The sequence below is a fragment of the Hirundo rustica genome, chromosome 5 (assembly GCF_015227805.2).
Source record: "Hirundo rustica isolate bHirRus1 chromosome 5, bHirRus1.pri.v3, whole genome shotgun sequence".
Taxonomy (NCBI): domain Eukaryota; kingdom Metazoa; phylum Chordata; class Aves; order Passeriformes; family Hirundinidae; genus Hirundo; species Hirundo rustica.
The window spans coordinates 37,358,233-37,381,148 of NC_053454.1; the positions used below are offsets into that span (position 1 = coordinate 37,358,233).

Sequence of the window (22,916 nt, forward strand, 5' to 3'; positions counted from 1 at the left end):
CTATGGTTTGCCAGGTTTTGTACGTGTATGTAGAAAAGAGCCATGGTGCTCAAAGACATTGGTTCACTCTTAGGTCTAGGTGACATCTAAATACACCTAAAGTGATCATGGACTAGGTAATCCTTGACCTCTTGGTAACCACAGAAGCAATATTGAAGTGACTTGCTCGAATGTGGCATTTTTTCATGGTTACACTTAATAACCATCTCGCTGGACATCAAAGCCCACTAGAAAAAGAGGGGAGAAGACGGGGGAAGAAGGACAGGATTCACATCAAGAGGCATCACATTTCAGAACAGCGAAGCTGCTGGTGGAGCACCTCAGATTTACCTTCTCCCTACCAAGCACGCACCGTCTCTCCTGGAGGCTGCTCCTCGAGCTGCATGAGCAGACAGCAGGAACACTCGCCCACGGCTCTGCTACCCCATCTGTAGCTCGTCTGTGCCACCTGCAGCACTATGTTTGGAAGAGTTTTCAGAGAGCATATGTAAAGCCACACAATTTCCTGTGCTGATGATACTTCCTTTTTCTTGATCAGTATCCAGCAAGTCATCACAAATTCTGCAGATTGAAGAAACACACTTCCTGATTTTTACTTTTCTTCTTTTTTTTTCTTAGTATCTCTGCCAGCAAGCCACCTTTCTCTAGACAGCACATCTCTCCATCCAGTCATTTACTTGAGCTTCCTCAGTGTTAAACTTGAAGCTTTGACATTCTGTACTCCTGCTCCACTGGAAACCTTGCCTCACCAACCAAGAGTAGCAGAAGTCACAGCAGCTCCACCCCTACATCCCAGCAGAGACAGCTGCTGCCTATCTTCAGTGCCTCGTCCACGCAGGAAGACTAAAATTAAAAGACATGAAGGATTTGCCAAAACTGTCAGCCAGGGCAGCATTGTACAGCCAGTGATGAAATTCATTGATGGGTCTTCAAGAAGGGAACAGGCATTTAGATCTGCTAACATCCAAACAGAGCCAAGGCTAGAGCCTGTCAGGAATGCTCTCTGCAATGCCTTTCCATTTTGCCAACATCTCTGAAAACTGAGCAATGATATAAGGTAGATGCAGTTCAAGTTGTACTACACCTGATACTGAATTAGCTGCAATCCTTTTGTACCAGCAATGTAGGGCAGAAAGGCCGGGGGCCGGGCAGTATCCAAGCCTGTGAGTCCCAAGGCATTTCAGGAGAGATGGTTTTCCCCACGCCGGGCTGGTGCCTGCCCTCTGTCGGTGCCGAGCACAGCCTTGTCCCTCCCTCTAGGGCTGCTGCCCATGCCAACACTAGAAAATCTCAGCTGTTTATGCTGGTCTGCGTGGTATTGCTCATGCAGAAACCCTGGACCACAAACAGATTGATGGGATATGCAAAATATTGTGCTGCTACTTCTTTAGAAGGATGCACTGACAGCCCTGTATCAGGGCTTTGTTTCAGGTTTAGCAAAAGCAAGTTTGCTCACAGTTAGCTGAGTAACTGCTGGAAGCAATAGCACACTTCACCAGGAGGGCTTGAAGGGGCAGGTGAGGTAGAAGGAGGAAGTTATTTCTCTGTTCCTTCAAAGCCATGGAAAGGGGCTTAACAATCAAGAAAATATCCCTTCCCCTTGGCTCATAGTTCTTTCTCTCTCTTGATACTATGAGCAGGAGCAAGCCTGCCAAGTCTCATGTGTGTAGGCTCTCCCAAGATTAGAAGAGATCCTGACCCAGACAAAAGCCTTTGCAGCACCACTTGCCCTCATAATGCTACAGTAAATACTGGCAGCTATCTCGCTATGATATATAATAGGATTAAAATAGGTTGTGGGGTTTTTTTCCCAAAATACTTGTGTTTTAGTAAAAAACCAAAACTGCCAACAAAAACCATGCTGTTAACTCCATCCTGCTCTGTTTGCTCTACAAACATTTTAATTTACATTTTTCCATGCTTGTTTATAGGCTGTGTCCTGGCATGATACCAGAAACCAGCAGCCTGGCATCCTGTATGATAGATGAAAAAGAGTGAACAAGAGTTTCAAACAGTATACAAGTAATGTGCCTCTGGCTACCTATTTATCTGTGAGGGAGTTCCTCAACAATGTATTGCTGGTGCATCCTGAGAACTAAACACATGGCTGATGGATTTGCTGTGGAAATTGATCTGCACCAAAGATCTGTTTCAGTACAGAAATTTAAAGATGGACAAACCATACCTGTCTGCACCTTCCCAGGGACAGGCAGCTGCTTGGCATGTGCTATGGAAGGGGAATGGGCTTGCCTCCAAGTTCCTGCAGTGACCAGTCCGGCACGGCCCCAAGTCAGTTAAGCACAGGGTGCGTTGTCAACATTTATCAGTTTTATCTTGACCAGAATCAATTACCTCACAACGACTTTAATATACCAAGTAGAAGAGAGATCCTAAAAGCTGGCAAAAATTACCAGATACTCCTTAGCTCAAGGAGGGAGCAGCCAAAGGTGATGTCAGAGACCTCGTGACAGCTCTGCTTAGGTGTGCGCCTTTTGGAAACTCAGTCAAGCTGTGACCTGCCCATAAAAAACCAATCAGGGTATTTATTGGCTTTTGAACAACCTGTCTTGGTGTAAGCACATGAAAAAACCCCACATCCTGGTTACGTGACAGGAGCTGTGCCCACCTTTAATCAGGGAGATAAACTAAAGCAGCTAGCAGACAAGTGATCTCTCTGAAGAGGTTTGTGTACAGTATCCTCTGGTCATATACACACACACATTTATGTATGTTCAAGCAGACACATGAAAACGTACCAATACATATATATCTATATGTGCGTGAGTGTATATATATATACACACATATACACACTCATATAGATACATACACATCAAGCAAACCACTGGGGTTTTTTTACTGCATTTAGGAGATGGGGAAGTCGAATGCCCTGTGAGTACTCCATCTGGAAATTCCCAGAGGCCAAAGGTAGAGAAGACAAATTAGTAACCCTGGGAAGACAGAAAGACTGCCTGCAGCAACATGACTTAAATGTTTTGGCATTCCCTTGTTTTCTTTTAATATTTATTTGGGTGCAGTTGTTACTACTTGCTGGAACATGAAATGCTTTTTCAGCTCCTCGTTTTGTTTTTTTAACATTTGTGTGTGGTTACTATAATTGAACCACAATGTGAAACTGTGCGAGATGGGGACACAAAAAGCAGCTTCTGTTGCATTATTTTTTATTTTGGCAGGAAGTAGTAGGCTTAGTAGGTCCACAAAGCAGAGCTGCAGCATAATAGCTCTTAGGTATTTAATTATTATTCCATTAAAACAAAAACAAAAAAACCAGCAGAAGTGGCAAGCATTTCACATGCAGTCCTGCATGTGCTTTGGCGTATCACAAAATTATGAAGGAGGTGTGTGAACAGGAGGCAATGCCAGAGGCAAGCTGTGTCCCAGGAGTGCAGTAGGATGTGAAGGCTGTAGGATACTGGTTACCTGAGGTTTGGCTCTAAAGCATCTAAAGCTCTAAAGGGAGCACAGAAGTGAAAAATAACAGGGATGCTGTCTGAGCACGGAATGGAAAACCCACAGGGTGTTGGCTCTGGCAGCAGTTCAGAATACACTTGTGTTTTGGCAGGACATCTAGAACTGCATTTCTCTACGAAAGCAGAAGAAAGGAGAAAGATGGAAGCAAGAAAAGGGCAAGAGTGGCCACAGCTGAAGCACGGACATCACCTGGGTCAAGGCTGCCCAGATGGGGTGACAGCAGCACTCACAGCCCTTGGAGCCACGCGCTCAGCCTGGCAGAGCACAGCACGTTAAGCTGGAAGTACCTCAGCCTGGAAAGGGAGCAGAGATATTTTTAGTCCCTCCAAGAGTCTAAAACAGAGCTAGATAAGATTAATGGACATTTATGGGGATTAGCAAGAGTTAATAGGAGAGGCCAAACCTATAATTCCCTCCACCTACAGTGACTGCATTTTTGAGGTGATGGAAACAACGTGGAACGTCGCTTGCCTGAAATACTTTGGGATTTAGAAAATCCAAACATTTAAATAATGTGTTGAAGAAATTACAACTGTTCCCCAGTGTTTTTTTAAACCTTTTGTTCAGTCAGACTCCTGGTCTTCTTAAACCAGGGTGCTTAAAAATACACCATTTTGTAATAATTATTATGTTTCATCATTTCTGAACAAGCTAGATCTGTGGAAAAGAGACCCTCACATTTTCTAGTGTCTCATTTCCTCGTGACACTGTGCACATCTTTTTTTCTCAGCACTTCAGGTTTATTTTTCACCTTGAGAACAACAGAAAAGGGAGACTGGTGATTTTCAGCTTTATTTCTTAAGATCCCAGGGTGCCACTGAACTTGCCTAAGCAGTAGTTTCAATTTCTGGTTAATACCCTGCAACTTTCCCAGAGTGAGGAACAGCTCCAAGCTTTGAAGCAAAGCTTCTTCCTTACATAATCTGCGGGTTCCCACAGCCTGTGCTGCCTGTTTAGAAAAGATAACAAAAGAGACGCTGCTTTGAAGGGGAAAGACACCCTAAGAAGAGGAAGGTGAGTTTTCTTACTGCCCACCCCAGGAAAATGGAACACGGGGCAGAGGCCCTGATGTTGTGTGAATGTCTGACACAACTTGCTCTAGACTTCAAACTCCGGGATGGAACAAAGCAGCACACACGTTTTTCAATCCAAAAAGACTAGAACAGTTTTTTGCACCAACATTAAGAACTTTATAACTATTTAAAATCAGCACCAATGGTTGGATTAATATTTTAATAATTACACACTTTTTACATTATGAAAATAAATCATAAATAGTGTAAAAATAATTCTGAAGATCAACTTCTCACAAGCAAGAAACAAAACCTGAAGTACAAAACTGAAAGAAAACAATATTCAACTGAAAAACAAGGAGATTTTTTAATAATAAAAACAAAAGCATGCTGTTTGATTGGGTTCAATTAAGTCAAGACCAGTGGCCACAAGAAAGTGGTAAATAATAACAAATTAAAATGGGTGATTAAAACTTTGCAATTCTTTACACTACTCATCAAAAGAGGTCTTGTGACATATTTACAGTGCTAAGACACTCAAAATATTTCTAGTATTGATAATATGATGCTGACCCATGTATTTTTCCCCCCAAGCATTGAAATCTTTGCCAAATTACTTTGTATTTTTATCTCTTCTACTTCATTTATGAGACCATTTGCAATACAAAAATAACGGCACATATAGATGAACTTAAAAAAGTAAAAAATACAAATAAAAATATATAATATTTTCCAAAGGAAAAAGTCAGATACATACATCTTAGCAACATTTTTAAAGTTGTGTGATATTTTCCCAAACATGTACAATAATATAAGAATATCCACATATATGATAACAATATGTAAAACATTCTTCCACCAACCCAACTCTCCATAATACTTCAGCAAAGTGTGCAAGTACCAATGGGATCTGGGAAATTAATACAATTTCTTTTTTAAATAGAAACAAGTAACACACTAACGGTCCCAGGTTAAGGCCCCCTGCTTTCAAAGAAAATTCAATTTCCAAGCAGCATTGATAACTGGATGCATTTAAAAACAAAATGAAACAAAAACAACACTCCAAATCCATTTTCAAATACAAACTCCACTTGTTCTGTAGAGTATCTTTTTCAGAAATGATGGTGGCAGGCACTTGTTTCTAACTGCGTTTAATGAATCCAACCACCATGTAAAATACTTAATAACAGAGGGTGCAAGAAAACCTTCATTTGTACATTACAGCAATATTGACATCCATAAAAAACAAATTGCAGAAAAGAAAAAAAAAATCAGTGTTAGTTTTAATTCCAGTCACTGAAACAGAATTTTTGCAATGACTACATATTAGACTTTCTTTTGACCACTATCTTTGCAGATATGTTTTGTGTGAATCTTTAGTGTGAAAATTTAGGAATCTCATTAGGTAATACCTAATGAGATTTAAAAATGTAATTTAAGATGGTCAAGCAGCAGAGATCAGGAAATTTGAAGGGAAGGGCCAACTTCTGCATGCCTTGAACCTCTTTATCACTTTCAAAAAATGGGCTGACAATATCTCTGCAGTTCTTACTGAAATAGTCCTGACTCAGGCAAAACCGCACTGCTGAAGGTGTGAATATTCCCCTCATTACAAAACATAGCACCTGGGTCATTCCTCCTGCATGTCTCACAGAACTTTGCAAGGAGGGGATGCATCTCTGCCCCCAGTCCTTGCTGGGGATGGGGAGGCACAGCCATGGGAGGAGCCTTGCACGGCTGAGCCAGGTTTAGGATCCCAGTTTCGGGGCAGTCCGTGGGACAACTCTGCACACCCCATGGGGATCCAGGATCCCAGCCACGTGTCCTGGCACAGCCCCCAGCCTTACAAGCACCACCCTCCCAAGTGGACCAAAGGTCTGCTGATCTCATTTGGGGTTGCTTGTCTTTCTGGTGGCACAACCAAGTAAATGGTGGTCACACGCACCCTCCATGGGTGTGATGCTCAGTGGAGCCAGTGCTAACTTTCCACACTGCACATCAGTCTTAACGACTATTCCTTTTCCAACTCTATACTTTACACATTTGCAGAGATATGGATTTGATAATTTTGAAACTCATTCACACTACTTACACCACAGACTAAAACAACAGCTGGATCAAGAGCATCATTCTGCTTTGCTACACTATCAGAATATGACATCACGATCAGCAATAAATAAAAATATAAATCAAAAAATACATTGCATCATTGCTCTGTGATTTAACATCTCATGCTTTACCTCAGGAAAAGAAAGTTTTCCAAAGTATCCTGAAAGAAAGCTTTCCCATAGTCTATGAATATGAAGACAAGGACCATGTATGTCAGACATATTCATACAGTGCTTGAAAGATTTGTGGCCTCTGTAGCAGGACTTCTGCACAATGTGGTTTTAATGCACTGGAGTAACAGATAATTACAAAACTTCATATGGAAACAAATACTGAAAACTCTCAAAGAAACAAGGATTAATCATACCTGAAAAAGTCAGGGATATAGAAACTGTGCAGACTAACATCACTACACATTTCTACAACTGAAAAGACTGGTAGAGAACTACAGTTCCTGTCACAAACTAAACAAAACAAATAGTATCTATCTGGAGGAATGCCACTAAAAGATACAACACCACACTGGCAGTTCAAACTGTAGCTTGCCATCAAAAGGAAAAAGATATACTAGCACCAGAAATAGTTGCTTCTTGAACAAAATAAATACATTGCAAGTCTTCACAGGGTGCTTTTCTTGATAAAATATTAAACCAAATTATTTTTTTTCTTGTACTGACCATGCAATTTTCCTAGATATGGTTAAGTTTCATTTCAATTCAATATGATATGCAAATATTAATGCCAAATCTATGTATGTAGCTCAACCTTCCAAATCAAATTGTTTATCTACTGCTCACTCATGGTCATTTAAAAGGAATGAACATTTCATGATATTGAATAACACAAAGACTAAAAAAGCCAAGTAAGATTATTTGGAAAAGAAAGAAGTATTCCTACCTGCTGGGAATTTAATAAAGAAATTAATATACAAGACAGAAAAGAAAGCAAATGAAGGTGCTTAAGTGTTTCTTCATTAGGGTCTAGTGTCACGGAGTTAAAGGAGAATTGAGTTTTGACTAACACTTAACAGCGGTGTCTATAATTATTTCCTGAATGACAAAACCACAGACCAAAGCTCTGCTAGCTTTATTGGTGCATATAGAAATGGATGCTAGGAGGGCAGTTAAAAAATATAGGTACACAAATTTAAAAAAAAAAAAGAAAGTGCTTGTGACAGCATTATTTATCTTGTTGCTATCCCTTGAACGAGTTATGTTTGTGGACAGTCTCAATATGGAGTTGCTAAATCATCTAGCCAGATAATAAACATCCTACTTGATTTTGCACATAAATATTCTGAAGGACCTTTAAGAAATATTTCATCTCACTGTACTGATTGCCAGTATTCGATACCATAAAAAGCATTCAGTTTCTAGTCTCCACATCTACCACGTACCCAGCCAAACGTGCCAAGTCAGGATACGGACACGAGCGACTCCTTTCTGTCAGGCAGGCAGCTTGTTCCTCAGCCAGCTGGTTTTTTGACACAGTGCTGCCGGAACAAGCAGACTGGAAGTGGCAAGTAGAAGGCTTACACAGCGCTGCTCCTGTCCTCCTGAAAGGTCCTCGATTGTGTTACTGCTGCGACACTCCGGTAACATTTTATATTCTATCTGCGCCACCTGAAGGTTTTCACTGATGTAATCATCACTGTTCAAACAGGTTGATACTTGCATCTCTGAAAATTTAGTGAAAGCAAAACATATTTCCTTCTATCTGTGAACACTTGTTTATTTCTCGTTATTGGAAGGATGCAATTGAGCAGTAAAAATACATATGTATTCAGTGTATAGTGCCAGATTTTTGGTTTTTATTAGTAAGATACTACTAATTGGAGGCCACTAAATTGACTTTTTTTGCTATAAAAATCTGGGTTTTCCTCAATGAAAAGCTGGGTTTGACTCCAATATACGAAAATAAAAATAAAGATTCATCAAAGAGAAATATTCCTTTATAGTGGCATTTCCATTGATCTGAGATTGTGAAGCAATACAAAAAAGTGTGACCCCCATCTTCACATGATTTAGAAATGATGGAGCAAGGAAAAACGTGCGTTCCAAGAAGGGCATAAGGTGCCCTCATATGAATGGAGAAAAGCTGTCTTCTTCAACTTTAGTTTTGGTCTATATATGAAAGATAACTCTTGGAAAAATAACTAAAAACATTTGGGATGATCCAGCTATATACATCAGGAAGAGAAATTATATAAAAAGAACTCCCATCTGCCAAATATGGCACCATTTCCCATAAATTAATCTCTCAAACTAACTTCAGTGCACCATATGAAGACTCAAATTTGTAAAAAAAACCTCGTGGCAAAACTACAAATGTGCACAAATTACGTATTTCTAGCAATGAAAAAAAGTGAAGGAAAAGTTTCTCTAGGAAGCCATCTGAACAGGGAGAAAAATCAACACATTTAACAGTGGAGCATGGTGACAAGTGTGCAGTGATAATCACACAGAATGGTTTCTCTCCAATGTTTTTTGAGCAATAACGTCCACTAAAATCACTGTAACAACATAAAAGGAACAAGGTGAATACATCATTCTGTGAAACACAAAAATAAACTCTTTTTTAGACTTAAAGCCTTCAAAGACTCTGAAATAAAAACTATTAATACTGAAACAAGATGAATATGTGGCTTGTAAGTATTTTCTTCAATGCCGTCATCACAAATGTTGAATAGATTATTGAAATGCATTCTTTATGGCAACAGTAATAGGAAAAGGAAACAAAACAAACCGTTGCTTCCAAAATCCTGTAGAGGAGTTCAGCTCCTTATGTGTAATTTAAAGTGAGTAACCTGAAAACCAAACCATGATACATACATCTCTGGTCAGTTCCATTGTTATCCTCCTCTGGAGGATGATCTGATTCATCCCCACCTCAAGAGTGCTTCCTCCTCCAGCAGTCCCAAAATGCAGTATGCAGAGCATATATACTCTGTCCATCTTCGAGTGAGGTTGAGAAGCTTCTAGTCTCAGGTGGTGTCTGCCATCAAATGATCCCTGCAGCACCTCTGAACCTTTTCAAACAACCCACAGAGAAGTCTGGTTTTTTCTTCAACATTCTCTCCCTCTTGATTGAGGACTCGACAGGGCCTACCGTGAATGTATTCACGACCTTGAGCAGTGCAAGGCAAAACCGATGCTGATCAACAGGCGGGACCCTCCTTGATCAAAGGGGCCAAGTATCCCGCAAGACTGGAAGCCATCCACCTGCAGCTGGAATGCTACTCCCCAAAAATTCATGGCCTCTTTCTGTGCTCCTCTGGTTTATCTCTTTTTAGCAATGAGCCATGGTGTGACTCCCTTGAGATGACAGAAGGAAATGACTCAGAAGCTGGAATCAAAGGTCACTGTGAACAGGCACTCATGATCACACAGCAAGCAGGTCTGGCACACAAACTCATGCTTTTAGTTCATGTGAACAGATGCGGTGTAATGAACCAATGATGTGTTTAAGATGGACATGGAAGCCAAGTCAGTAAACTCCAACAGCAGCTGGTACAGTACATTTCATAGCATTTTGCTCTTATTTGGTCACAATTTCTCGTAAACTAGTTCATGGCACTCATTGTCCATGCATATCCACAAGCCAAAACGTAAGAATTTACAGAAATGTTAATTTCTATTACTGATCATTGTTTTGAGATCTCTCTCTCTCATTAGTGAGACAATCTTTGCAGGTTTATCCTGCAGTTATTGTATCATCTTACTGCAGATGTAGGTGAAAAAAAGATGCATGTATGGACTATTGCAAACAAGTAGAAGCTGCTACATGTAAACATATCTCAGACTTGTAAAATCAAAATTTCAGTTCTCAACTATAAATAAAAAAAGTGGAGCTCTATATATACACAACTTCATGCTTGTAAGGTTAGATTCATCACTGCAAAGACAAAAAGAGATACAGATTAATCAAATTAGTAAGTTATTTCAGACATCTATTACAAATACATAGATAAGGCAAAGTTGCAAATATTAGTAGTTATTTCCTCAGCACGAACTATTCTTCAGAGATAATGCACCCGTGATTTCACTTATGCTTCATGTTTTCTGATATATTATATGCCAGTATCCTTCCAACTATATTATTCTGAATGCTATGTTTTTAAATCAAGCACTGTCTAGGTTAAATATTTACTAAAATAATGCCGTCAGTTAATACTGCCATAAAACACAAAACCCAGGGGGATTTACTGAAGAATGGAAAAGTAAGGCAAAGAAAATACCAGGATACACTGTCCTTCTCAGTATCACAGAAAACCAATATTATAATAGATCAAGAGAAATACTTGACAAAAATGCCACATCCATGAGTTTTTATTATGAGAAGCATTGATCATCTGCAGGAACCAAAGGATGTGTGAGCCCTCATGGGAAAAAAGAAAAGTCTTGGACTTTCCAGGAAACTAATGCCAACCATTTCTACAGTACTGCCTCAATGAATTATTCTACATAAATTACAGCATATCACATGAACTACTGCCATGGAAAGATCTGATCTTGCATTGCTGGATATGTCTGCCTAGGAGGCTCTGAGGTGTATCTTGATACTGTTCAGTACGATTGTGACAGGCATTTATGCATGCTAAGGACACACTGCTCCGGAAAAGAAAAAGCTCTGCCCATCCTACCTTCTGCCAACAGCCAGGCATTGGTAATCCATCAGGACCCTGTTTCAGGGGGAGTAAAAGGAAAAAAAAAAAAAAAAGGCAAAAAAAAAAAGCATAAGTAAGTTTGATAGGATAGATATTTCATCAACATCTGTTAGAACAGCTGAAGCAGTTTTGACTTTCTATATAAAACGTAGCTACCAGTTAACTTATTTCCTCTCTTATTCTCAAAGTGAAGGAAAAGCCAAAGGCGAGAAGGTTTACACTGTAAATGCATACATGCAATTCTCTGCTATAAAGATCTGTTTTTCTCTAAGCCATTAGAAGTTCTTTATCAGTTTCTTAGTGCTGCTAGAGCTCAGGCTACATGTTATTTTAAATATAATATAAACTATGTTTTATGGGCCCTTCATACAAAGGTCACCCTGTGATAAGACAGCAAGACTCAAATGGGAGTAAGATCTCTTCTTTTCGCTTTCAATATCAGTTATTGAACGAAGCAGCGAAATCTTAAGGCCTGAACATACCTTGAGTTCCACAGTGGAAGAAAACATCAGCAGTGGCATCACAGCAGTACAGCAGCACTGGTTATTTCAGTGCTTGGACTAATATGCCTAGTGAGAGTCACTCCTTTTCTGTTGCTATCCTATCTTAATGCATCTCCATGCATCCAGTAAGATCAGGGCCAGCTTTCAGCCAGAGTCATACTGATTTTCATGCATATAATTCCAATTTACATGGTTGACCAGGGTTTATTCAAGGAGTTATATGCTCAGAATTAGGAGCACATACAATGTAACTAGACTATCCATAAGCAGAAAAAAATCAGGCCTCTATATTTCTTAGAATTTAGAATACCAATACTTAATGTCAACCTACATGTGAAGATAATGGTTAATATGGACTTTTGCATATACTTGCATGTGGTCTGATGTGAATGACTTGCTGCCTAAGCAAGGGACAGTGCTGCATGCTAAACAGCTTATTCTAGCAATTATCTACAAAGAGAATATTTTTTTATCCATCAATGATTGTTAGTGAATCTTCAGATATAAATGATAATACAGAGACAGAGAAACATTTTTTAAATTACAAAAGCATGCTTGATTATCCCCAACAAAATATGAGATATGGTTACCATTAATTGGAAGCAAACAACATGGACTATGGAATAATCATAATGGACTATGTATTTACAATTAAAAAGCAATTGACTTCAAATTAGGAGTGCTATAGCCAAAATAAAACCTACTTAATTTAACATTCATTTCAGAGAACCGTGCTTAACCACCAAACAATAGCAGAACATGCAGATCCAATTTTTCTGTGAACAATTAAAATGAATATCCTCCTTGTCTCTTTAGGAAATGTGTATGTACTGTTCATTTGGGGTTTTCTTTCTTAAATGGAAAAGAGTTACAACTTACTTTACCACTAAATAAAAATCGCTGTTGCCAGATTGGTACAAGGGAGAGGGTCAAGAAGTAGCATTTTAGTATAGGTGGGAACTTGAATTCATGCTAGCATAGGGTGGGGAGTGTTGTGTGTATTCCAGGAAGGTAAGTTCCAAGGGTAAGACCATTAAATTGAAGACATTAAATAACAAAGACAGTGAGGGTTTGGGCTGCAGACCGTTATATTCTTACAAACATCAGGTAAGCTTTTTTTTCCAGATGTGTTTGAATACTTGATGAACAGGTCAGACACCACAAACATTACTTGTGGATGGTCTGGAAGCCAAGCTTCAGCTTGGCTTACTGGAAACCTTGAATTTTAGAAACAGTATTTACATCCTTCTGTTTGTGACTCTCGTTTTGGCCAAATTGTGAGAACATGCCCCTAAGATGGCATGGATTTGGAAGGAAGGATTTGGAAGGGTGCAGAGTAGCTACAGGACAGGCCAGGGTGTGGAACTGAGCAGTGCAGACAGAAGTCATCAGACTTGATTAGAGGTGAACGTTGTGCTGGATTTCTACAACCTGGGTTCAGGGTGAGTAAGGCAATGGGTATTTTGCGAGGAAAGTATCAAACCAACGATTCTCAGGGAAAATGTAGGAAGGACACAAACTTACAAATTATCAGGTGATGTGGGAGCAAATTGTTGAGAGTTAGGCTTAAGGTGTCAACAAAAACGTGTGTTCTCTCATTGCAGTTATAATCACTTGAAGCAGCTGGTTTGTTCATGCACATGCATGTGTTACGTGAAAAATGTGAAGTCAGCTCAGAAAAACATTACTTTACATTGAGAATGGCTGGACTGCAAACAAAGGAACTGCATGCAGGGTTGGTAGGAAAGAGAAATACTGTACCAATTGGCAAGGGGCATCCAGCCCATCCAGGCCAGGCTGGCCTGGCTCCCCTTTTTCCCCCTTAATTCCACGGAATCCCTGTTTGTAAAGATTAACTTGCAATGTTACTGTCAAGGAAATGTTTTCAGTATTGACTTAAATGGAGTTACCAAATAAAAAAATAAAAAAACCAAAAATAACCAGAGAGGCAAGAGGAACAAGCTGACTGCTTATGATTTAAACCTGTGGGGCACTGATTCTGGCACATCCCAAATTTGGTTCCTTTACAATGTATTTTGCAGAAAAACGTGAAAAAAAAACCCAACCCAAATCCCAAAAAAACCCAATCCACCATCAAAACCTCACAAACTTAGCCCAAAGGTCTTAAGTCTTGTGCTTAAAACCAAATCAGGAGGTTTACAAACAAAGTCTGCTCCAGAATTTGCACTTGAGATGAAGCTGTGTTAACAAAGGGCAAAAGGTTACACAGCAGCTGGTGCTTGTTCCTCTCCCCTCATTTCTTATTCCATCAATTTACAGCAGGATGACTGATCTTCCAGTACACAAGTGAGACGTACCAATGGGCAAGGTGCATCTAATCCAGGAGCACCCTGTTCTCCTTTCTCCCCTTTAGGCCCTTTTTTGCCTTTCTTTCCCTTTTCCCCCTGTGGATACAATGGTTTGGATAAAACAAGTTTCATTGTTTTGGAAAAAAAAAAAAAGAAAAGAAAGATTGGGTTTGAAGTTTGGGGGGGTTTTTTTAAGCCAATGGAGAGCTGAAAGGACACTTACCACTGTGTTCTGGTTTGGATGGTGCATTATGTGGAAAAATAAATTATATGATCACAAGCAAGAACTGCAATCAGTCTCTATTAGTTTGTGTTGGTATTTCATATCAGTATTATGAATGTTTTGAAACCTAGAATAGGGCTTGAAATCATTGATTTCTTGAGACAGAGGCAAATCTGCAAATCCCCCTATCTGCAGTCCAAAATAAGAGGTCTCCTGTTTTGATAATGATAGCACTGAATGGTACATGCTCACTAAGCTGAATGTGTCAGCTTCCCAGAGGATTTGCCACTAATCAGACGGAACTTTGGGAGAGCAGAATCCATCAACAGAGTTCTCTGATAAAAGACCTGTGGCACACATACTTCACAGGGATGACTGACTCAATTTCATCAGCTTCCAGGGTGTCACATCAAGGGTGAACCTGGCCAGGAGCATCCTCTGCTAACCGACCCTTTGCACTCTGGTTAGAGTTTGGAACAAATCCTGTTCTCTATGGTGTCCATAGAAACCCACAGACATCACTGAGGGTACACTGCTGTCACTCCAAATACAACACGACTATTTCAAACCCCGTTACAGGAATCAAAACACTCAAACTGCTTGATGGAGAGGTGCTATGACACTTTCAACAATTTCATATTGCCTTGGCATTATAAAGTAATCAGAAGCGATAATTAGATTATTTATTTAAGCATTTCAACATTCAAATGTTCTCTCTGCTGCAGGAAACATTTCATCTATTTGTTTTACCAAAATTCAGTCCTTTGATTTCATACTGACTGAGTTTTCTTTTTAAATGTGAAACTTCCAGTGCTTTAATTCTCATGGAAATTAGTTGATTCCCCTCAACAAAGCTATCTGCAAAGATGATCTCACCTTCAAGCAGTATAAGAGGTTTAGAGAGTTCATTTTATAATTGATTTCACACCAGTTGATCACAATGGTAAATGAGTTTCAGGTTGCTCTCAATTTCACAAAATCAAAAAGGGATCACTTAGAAAAAATTAACAAATTGGACTAGGATTGTAAAAAAAATGGGATAGGAAGGATGAGTAAATCAGGATATCACAAAGAAATGGGAAAAATAGTCATAGGAAAATTAGTATAACATTGGAGAACCAGCAAGTGAGGTTGTGGCTGTTGGGAGGATTTAATTTGTGAGGAAAAGGGTAAAAAAGACAGGAATTGTAAGGAATGAGGGTAGAAGGAGAAGGAAGGAATGCCCCTTTGGAAAGACAGATAGATTTTGTGAAGCATATTAAACAGATATTTAACTTGTTCCACACCAGTACAGAAAGACTTAATATATTAATAATAGAGAAAAATAATTTTTACACATTAAAAAAAATATAAATAATATTTTAAAAAGGAAGGAAAGCTCATTAGTCATTTAATATTACAGCATATTTGACACATTCAAATACAACAAAATCTTCCATGAGCAAAACATACTGCATCCATGTCATGATAAAAATGAAGTTACTTGTCTATCTTTTCTGTGTGCCAAAAGGTCACAGGATAGTATTTGGAAAAACACCAACTCAAACATTACCAATCCTCACCAAATGATAAGATTGTGATGTAAAAAAATCCTCGAAAGACAAGAACCACAAATTGGCTACATTTCCATCTTAAACCTACAAAGATGACAACATAGCAGAGAAACCCAACAGCTTCAGGTCAAACTTTGTGCTATTTGTGCTCAACGGAGCACCAATATATTTGCAGGGAGTGTATGCAAGCACAAAGTATGGGCATATTCCAAAAAAGATTCTGAAAGCGAACAGTTTGTGTTCTGACTCCTTTTTAAATCTTTAGGATTTTTGTTTCTTTAACTTCCTGTTTTATAAGCGAGCAGGTAACTATTTTCAACTTCCAATTCTGCAGGCAGATCTGTGATCTTATCCAAACCAATACAGCAGATATCTGTGTAGAAAACAGGCTGAACTTACTGGGTACTTTACTACTTTTTCCACAGACTGAGTTCTTTCTTCTTAATGTTTGATCTTTACTCATCCTGAACTACAGAAACCCACAGGAGTTATGGGGATTCTACATCTGATGAGGATTAAAAAAAGAGAAAGAAATCCTTTCTGTCCTTCTTCAGTGCCTAGAGAAATAAACTGCGGTACTTCTCCAACACCACTATGGTTGGAAAAAATCTACAATCCTCACATGCACAGATTTTCATCAATGCAGAGTGCAGGGGAAAAGGATAATGCTATTTCATCCTCTGTTCAAAGTCCTCTGTCAAAATTCGTAACAACAGTCACAACTGTCCATCTGGGACCAGGGGCCACTTCCCTCCCTTCAACACAACTTAACCTCTAGCTTTTGTTAAAGCCTATTAGTTTTTGAAAGGAATTCTTCTTTTTCTATTCATACAACTTGAAAATACAAACCTTTTTTTGAGATGAGTGCTCCTGGACTATAATTTTACATGAGTAATTATAGCTAGAACACTTTTTAAAATAATTTTAGACCCATGTTAAGAAGACATAATGTAAATACTGACTTGCTTTCACTGTAGCAGAACTACTGACAGGCTAAAATACAGATCAGCAGTCTAGGCCTCATCTCAGACTTAAGAAGTAAAGTTTTATTCTCTGCATGTCTATGAAAAAAGTATCACTGGTTCTATTTAGAATGTTCATAATGGTAAGTATTTTTGCAGTGCAATGTAAGTTTCTTAACTAGAAACTCACTATTCTCAATTTGTGTGATGTCAAACCAGCAGCCAACAGAAATATTTAAAAACCAAGAATCATCAGCAAGAAGGTAAAGTTGCTCATCTGTTATTACAAAATTTTTTATCTCTTGAAATGGGTGCTGTTACACCAATTTAGTGAGAGATAATTAGTAATTTACATAAGGAAAACCACCAGAACACAGAAGACTTGTTATAATGAGAACTGGATTAATTGCATTACATTGTATCTTTTGAGAGTCAGCTTTCTATTTGGAAAAGGAACTATTGATGCAGCTGAAGTAATTTCAGTGAAATAAGTTTGCTTGCATGACATAAATATTCCCCAGTTTATGGGGAAAATGTGTTTAAACTGTGCAAATGAAGTGTCTGCCACAGAGGTCTCAGCTGTATCTTCCCTGACTTTTCACTGGAAAAGGCCTTCCTTTGCCTCCTAGTCTTCCTTAAATACTCTGAATTTTTAAGGCAGGTACTTGATCTCCATTTTTGCCCTACAGATTTCCTGTCAATCCTCTTTCTGAAAGTCCACAAAACAGTGTGTTTTTTGAAACGTATAAGACTTGTGAACGACTTTTCCCCTTGCACTTTCCTCAGGAAATGGGGTTTGCCTTTTCATGAATTTTTAGGCGGATGCAGGACCAGAGTTCCTAGGAGATGTGTCCTGCAGCCCAAGAGAACAAGTCTCCACAGGCAGCCTAAACTAAACTCCAAAAAGGGTGTAGCTGTGCCACACACCATTCCCACATACAATTCCCTCACTCCCTTGCAAGTGGAAGTCCCATGTTTGGCTTATCTTGTCAGTTTCTGGGAATCACAGACCAATATCCAAAAGCAGCACGCTGGACTCTGGAACATTAAAAGATTTTTACATCCTGAGTGCTGAATTTCATCTGTTCCATTTTTCACATTATATTTGCATAAGCAGACTTTTTACCAGCTTTCCATCTTTTCTTCCAGAAATCTTCTGGAGCTCTGGTGGCTGAAATTTGTCTGCTTATCTGCTCTAGCTGGACATGGAAACACAGACTCAGAAAGCCTGGCTGAAAGGGAGTTCTGGAGGTTGCCTGATTCCCATCGTGAGCAGGATGATTCTAGGGCTGGTCAGGGTCTAGGGCAGGTCAGACCAGACCAGGTTCTGCAGTGCTCGCTGGGCGGCGTTTCAGCCCCCTCTCTGGAATCACTGTCACAGTGCTGCGCTGTCCTCCTAGTGAACAATTGCTCTGAACCTCTCAGGAGCAGCTTGTGGTCCTGCATTTCCCCATTTGCCATTACCCAGAAGAGTTCTGCTCCATCATCTTTTTATCTCCCTTTTCAAGTAGTTTGGCCTCTATGTTGTCAGACTAAGCCAGTTCACCTCCTCCAACCTCTGCTACCAGCTGTTTGCTCCAGACCCCTGCCAGCTTGGTAACCTTCTTACTCTCTGAATTTTTCTTGAACTGCAAGGCTCAAAAGGCCACCCGCAGTACTTAAGAAACCTCACCAGAATTGATTAGAGAGGCAGCATTACTTATTTTTATCTTCTGGACTCAACTCTTTGAATGTATCCATGAGAACGCACCATTAAGCTCATTCTATTTGGCCCTTGCTGTAACTCGCGCTTAGCACAAAGAGCATTTTGACCATCACCTCTCTGAGCTGGCAGTTACCAGGTACACCTCTTGACTGCCGGCTGCTCTCAAGGAGAAAAGCTGTTCACTGGTGGCAGACAGACCTGTACTCTGACAGCTAGCAAGGGCTCACCATCCATTGTGATTACTCTGCCAGCTCAAACACTGCCTTTATAATATTCATGGAGCAACTGCTTAAACAACTGTTGTTCTGCAAAACCAGTGATCCCTGAGCTCAAAAGAAAGAGCAATATACCAAGGGACAAAAGGGAAGGATGAATTTCATAATACCCTTTTCAATGTGTTCTTGGGAAGAGCTGTATTTCATAACACCCTTTTCAGTGCATTCTTGGGAAGTGTTTTGCCTAGCTATATTAAGAAATGGAGATGAACTCTAACACCCATTGCGACTTTTTAGCCCTGCTTCTTGTTTAGGACACCATAATGAAAAATTAATCTAGCCTAACCCTCCGTATGTCAGCTTGACAAAAACATTTGTCTGACCTAGAAAAATCATCTGCTGCATGTATAGACTTTTATACTAAGTGGCTTGGTGTGAGTTCTAATTCAGCAATTTTAACAACTAAGATTTGTGTTGGATAGAAATGGAAGAGATTTGCTCATGAAGATTCTCTACACACACTAAGTCCTGCACTGCTTTATACTAAACAGATTTCCAAGCCACTGTGTCTGGACGCTGAAAAGGAAGTCAGGATTATTCTGCTAACCCCACTGTCTAGTTGGTTTACCAGAATGGTATATGATTCAATTTCAATCCACAAGTACCACAAAGTCCTTAAATGCAAATAAAGCATTGCCAAAAATAGAAATTCCAACAGTTCCTGTCTTAGCCACTTGGCATGGGACAGGTACCATGTACAGGCACGCTACACCAGGATCAACCATTATTCTGCAAATACTGCCAGGGAACAGAGCTGGGCTCTTCATTATAAAATCACTACCACAATGACTAATGTCTGCATTAAATATTTCAGGACTTTCAACAAGTGCAAGGTGGATTGGAGAAAATGAGCCTAAAAAAAAAGGCTGTGCTTTGGGACATGTTGATATTTCTAGTCCTATACATACATTTTTTGTGGTTTTTCATGGTTTTACTTTAGCATGTATCTGTGACTTGCCTTTTGGCACACATAAAGAACAAAAGTAAGTTTTAACGGGACAATTTACAGCGTAAAGACAGCAGAAGTGATTAGCTGAGGAATCAAGCAACAGTTAATAACACTGTGGTCACCTTTTCTCCCTTTTCTCCTATATCACCCTTTTCTCCTCGAGGACCAGGGAAACCCTATAAAACAAAATGGACAAAGATAGGTTGACTTTTATTAATATGCAGATTAAGTTTTCAAATACTCTTGGAAAACCTAAAGAGATGATTTCACTACATGCTCTGTACATGCTCTATGTGTGCTACGTGTGGATACATGCATGGACACACGAGACGAGTAAGTCACAGAGTTTGGCAGAGACATTTCGGCAACTACAGAAAGAAATCATACCATTCAAACTAGCAATCATCCATGCTACACAGCACATGTGCTTTCTGAAAAAGACTCCTCCAAGTTAGGGATTTCAGTGTAGGACAACAGTAAAAGACTTCCAGTAAGTCTTTTTAGCATGCCAAGGAAAGAGTCTATGTTCTGAAACATATCCCTTACAGGCTAGGGAATTATTCTCTTTAATTAGAATAAATCTAGTTAACTAAGTGCTAAGCGACTCCTTGCTCTTCTACAAATGAGTCAGCTGAATATTTTCTTAGCAAGCATTTTTTCAGCCTACTGACATGCAAAAGACCAAGTACTTGCATTACTAAGTGCTACTATCTGGTGGTGTCTGTCGATAAGGGCTGAACATTGCACAATCTTTGTCCTCTTTGCCACAGAGAAAGAGCAAACGCAGCACTCAGCACACTCTCGCAGGTACTGCATGCACACTGAAAGGCAGCAAAGGTGTTGTGCTCCCGAAGGGATTTCTTGGCGGACTCTTACCGACCCCAGAGAGTGCCCTGGTCACACACATTACTTACATCAAGGCCAGGCTCGCCGTCTTTGCCCTGCCAAAGAACCACAGGACCTGCATTAGCTTCCCTCAGACAAGGACACTGCTGTCCATGTTTAACATTTCCAGGAACTGATAACCTGACTACAAAATTTTGCTTGACTCTAAGATTTTGTTTGCAGGCAGATTCCAGGAGCAAGCTAAAAATACAGGAAAAACCTCTAAAATTTCATTTTTAGTTTGCAGGAGTGAAAAAGAGAAATAGAATTTTTTATTTTTTTTTTAATTTAACTCATGAAAGTGATCCTTACATAAAAATGTGTGGCAGGCTAATTTAACAGTCCAAGGAGTCTGAAAACTATCTCCAGCCACTGACTCCTGATCCAATTAAATGGATCCAATTAAACCACAGGTCCATATTCTAGCTTAAATTAATTCATCAAACAGATTAGACTGGAGAGGGTATGGAAACACAAAAACTCTCCTGGCTGTGCCTGGACAAGCACATTTGCATGACTTTCCTTGCGTCAAAGTACAGAACGGACATGTGTATATATACACACCTGACCCAGTCATTAGCAGTGTAAACAGGGAAAGTCAACTGATTTTACTGGGGATATCCTTGTCAGGCCAAAGGAAGTTCTCCCTCATATTTTAGAAGTGGATAACATAGTTAAAATTATTGATTGAAAACAAATAATTTCCACCTATCAATGAGCAACAATGAAATTCTCACATTGCTTCTGAGTAGATGGCACAGAAATTAAAGCAAAACGGGTCTCTGAAGTGACAAAACCAAAACGGCGAAGAAACCATGCAGTATGGAAATCCAAGCAGCTTACTGACATTAAGAAATTCATAGCTTTCGACAGTTCCTCCTGAACTCCTGGCACTCTTACATGGTCCTAAGGCAGCTGATGGCCAAAGGCTGCTGAACCAGGAGCACCTGCATTCTGCATCTCCTCTCTCTTGCTGGTTCGTGCCAGGTCTGTTTTTTATGTGCGTGGGTAGAAACCCAAGAGTCTGATACAGACCATTGACCTTGCAGTGTCAGGGCTTATTATCAACCTCTGTCTTTTCCAACTAATTCTACTGCAAGGTGCAAATCAGCCATAAAGCACACGAAGTTTAATCAGGGAGAGATGAAAAGTGCAGTGTGTACAAACTCTGTGCAACTTACAGGCAAGCCGTATGGTCCTCTGGGTCCAGGGTCACCTACCGTTCCCTTCTCACCCTAAGAAAAGATTACAGAACAAGCAAACAAAAACATTGGCTATCTTAGAAATTATCTCTACCAAGTGCTTTAGGTTAAAGTTTATGCATTCCTAAGTATTTTGAGTGGAAAATATCCAAGCTCACTTATTTTTATTAAATGTTTAAGGGGGAAAGAGAAGGTATGTATTATTTTCTAGGTAAAATGACTTTGATAACACATTCATTTTTAAATACATTAGCAACCAAAAATATGTTTCAATGGAACATGCTCCAGTGTCAAGTTTAAGCTTTTAACAGCTTAATGTTGCTCTCAGTAAAAACCCAAAGTTGTAATGAAAACTGAGGATATACAGCTGTATACATACATAGCAGCCGAGATGCCACACAGTGACAGGCAAAAGTAATGTCAGTCAAAGCTTGATTTAAGGAGGCAATGCTATCAACAGTGACATTGTGAAGATTATCCTATGCAGTGTGTTGTGTTGCTAAATCCTCTACTGGATTCTAGGTAAGTGATGGAAATACCCTGGCTTATTAAAATCAAAACAACTGTAATAATATGCAAGACAAACAAGCACAGAGATTACTGCAGAAGTCTGATCTCATTCTGCACTAAAATCCATGCAAAAATTACCAGTTTCCAGGGGGGTGCTGCCAAAGTCATTTTGCAAGCTTAAACTTTTCCAAATGGAATGGAATTTCAAGGCGACAGTTTCGGGCAGTAATAATCACCTTTGCTCACTAATTGATCTTTATCAAGATTGATATGAAGTTAAGCTTCCCAAGCCAGCCAGGACTAGCCCATGTAACTGCAAGCACAGATCCCTGTCAGCTTGGTAGGGAGTCAGAACTAGGAAGAAGGTGTGGAAAGCAGTCTTGTTTCAGACTGCAGTGTTCTTTCTTCTGAATTAAATCCATCAGAAAAGCATTTCTCTCCGGAGAGCACTAAGTGGCTCAAAGTGTTGATGAAACAAAAGAAAAAATCCTGACCACTTCTAGTTTTCAAAGTTCCTACTCTGGATTTGTTATGGAGGGTGACTCGGATCCCTTTGTCAC

General features: G+C 39.6%; 1 protein-coding gene across 1 annotated transcript in view; it reads right to left on the minus strand.

The window, feature by feature from the left end:
* Window positions 1-4,711: 4,711 nt before the first annotated feature.
* Window positions 4,712-22,916, minus strand: part of COL25A1 (collagen type XXV alpha 1 chain) — a 299,790-nt gene continuing 281,585 nt past the window's right edge. The window contains exons 36-41 of the mRNA XM_058420779.1: window positions 21,826-21,879; window positions 20,674-20,700; window positions 19,882-19,935; window positions 14,102-14,188; window positions 11,257-11,295; window positions 4,712-10,508 (exon numbers count right to left, since the gene is read on the minus strand). Coding sequence (XP_058276762.1) covers window positions 10,506-10,508; window positions 11,257-11,295; window positions 14,102-14,188; window positions 19,882-19,935; window positions 20,674-20,700; window positions 21,826-21,879 — 264 coding nt within the window. The 3' untranslated portion in view covers window positions 4,712-10,505. The remainder of the gene's footprint in view (window positions 10,509-11,256; window positions 11,296-14,101; window positions 14,189-19,881; window positions 19,936-20,673; window positions 20,701-21,825; window positions 21,880-22,916) is intronic.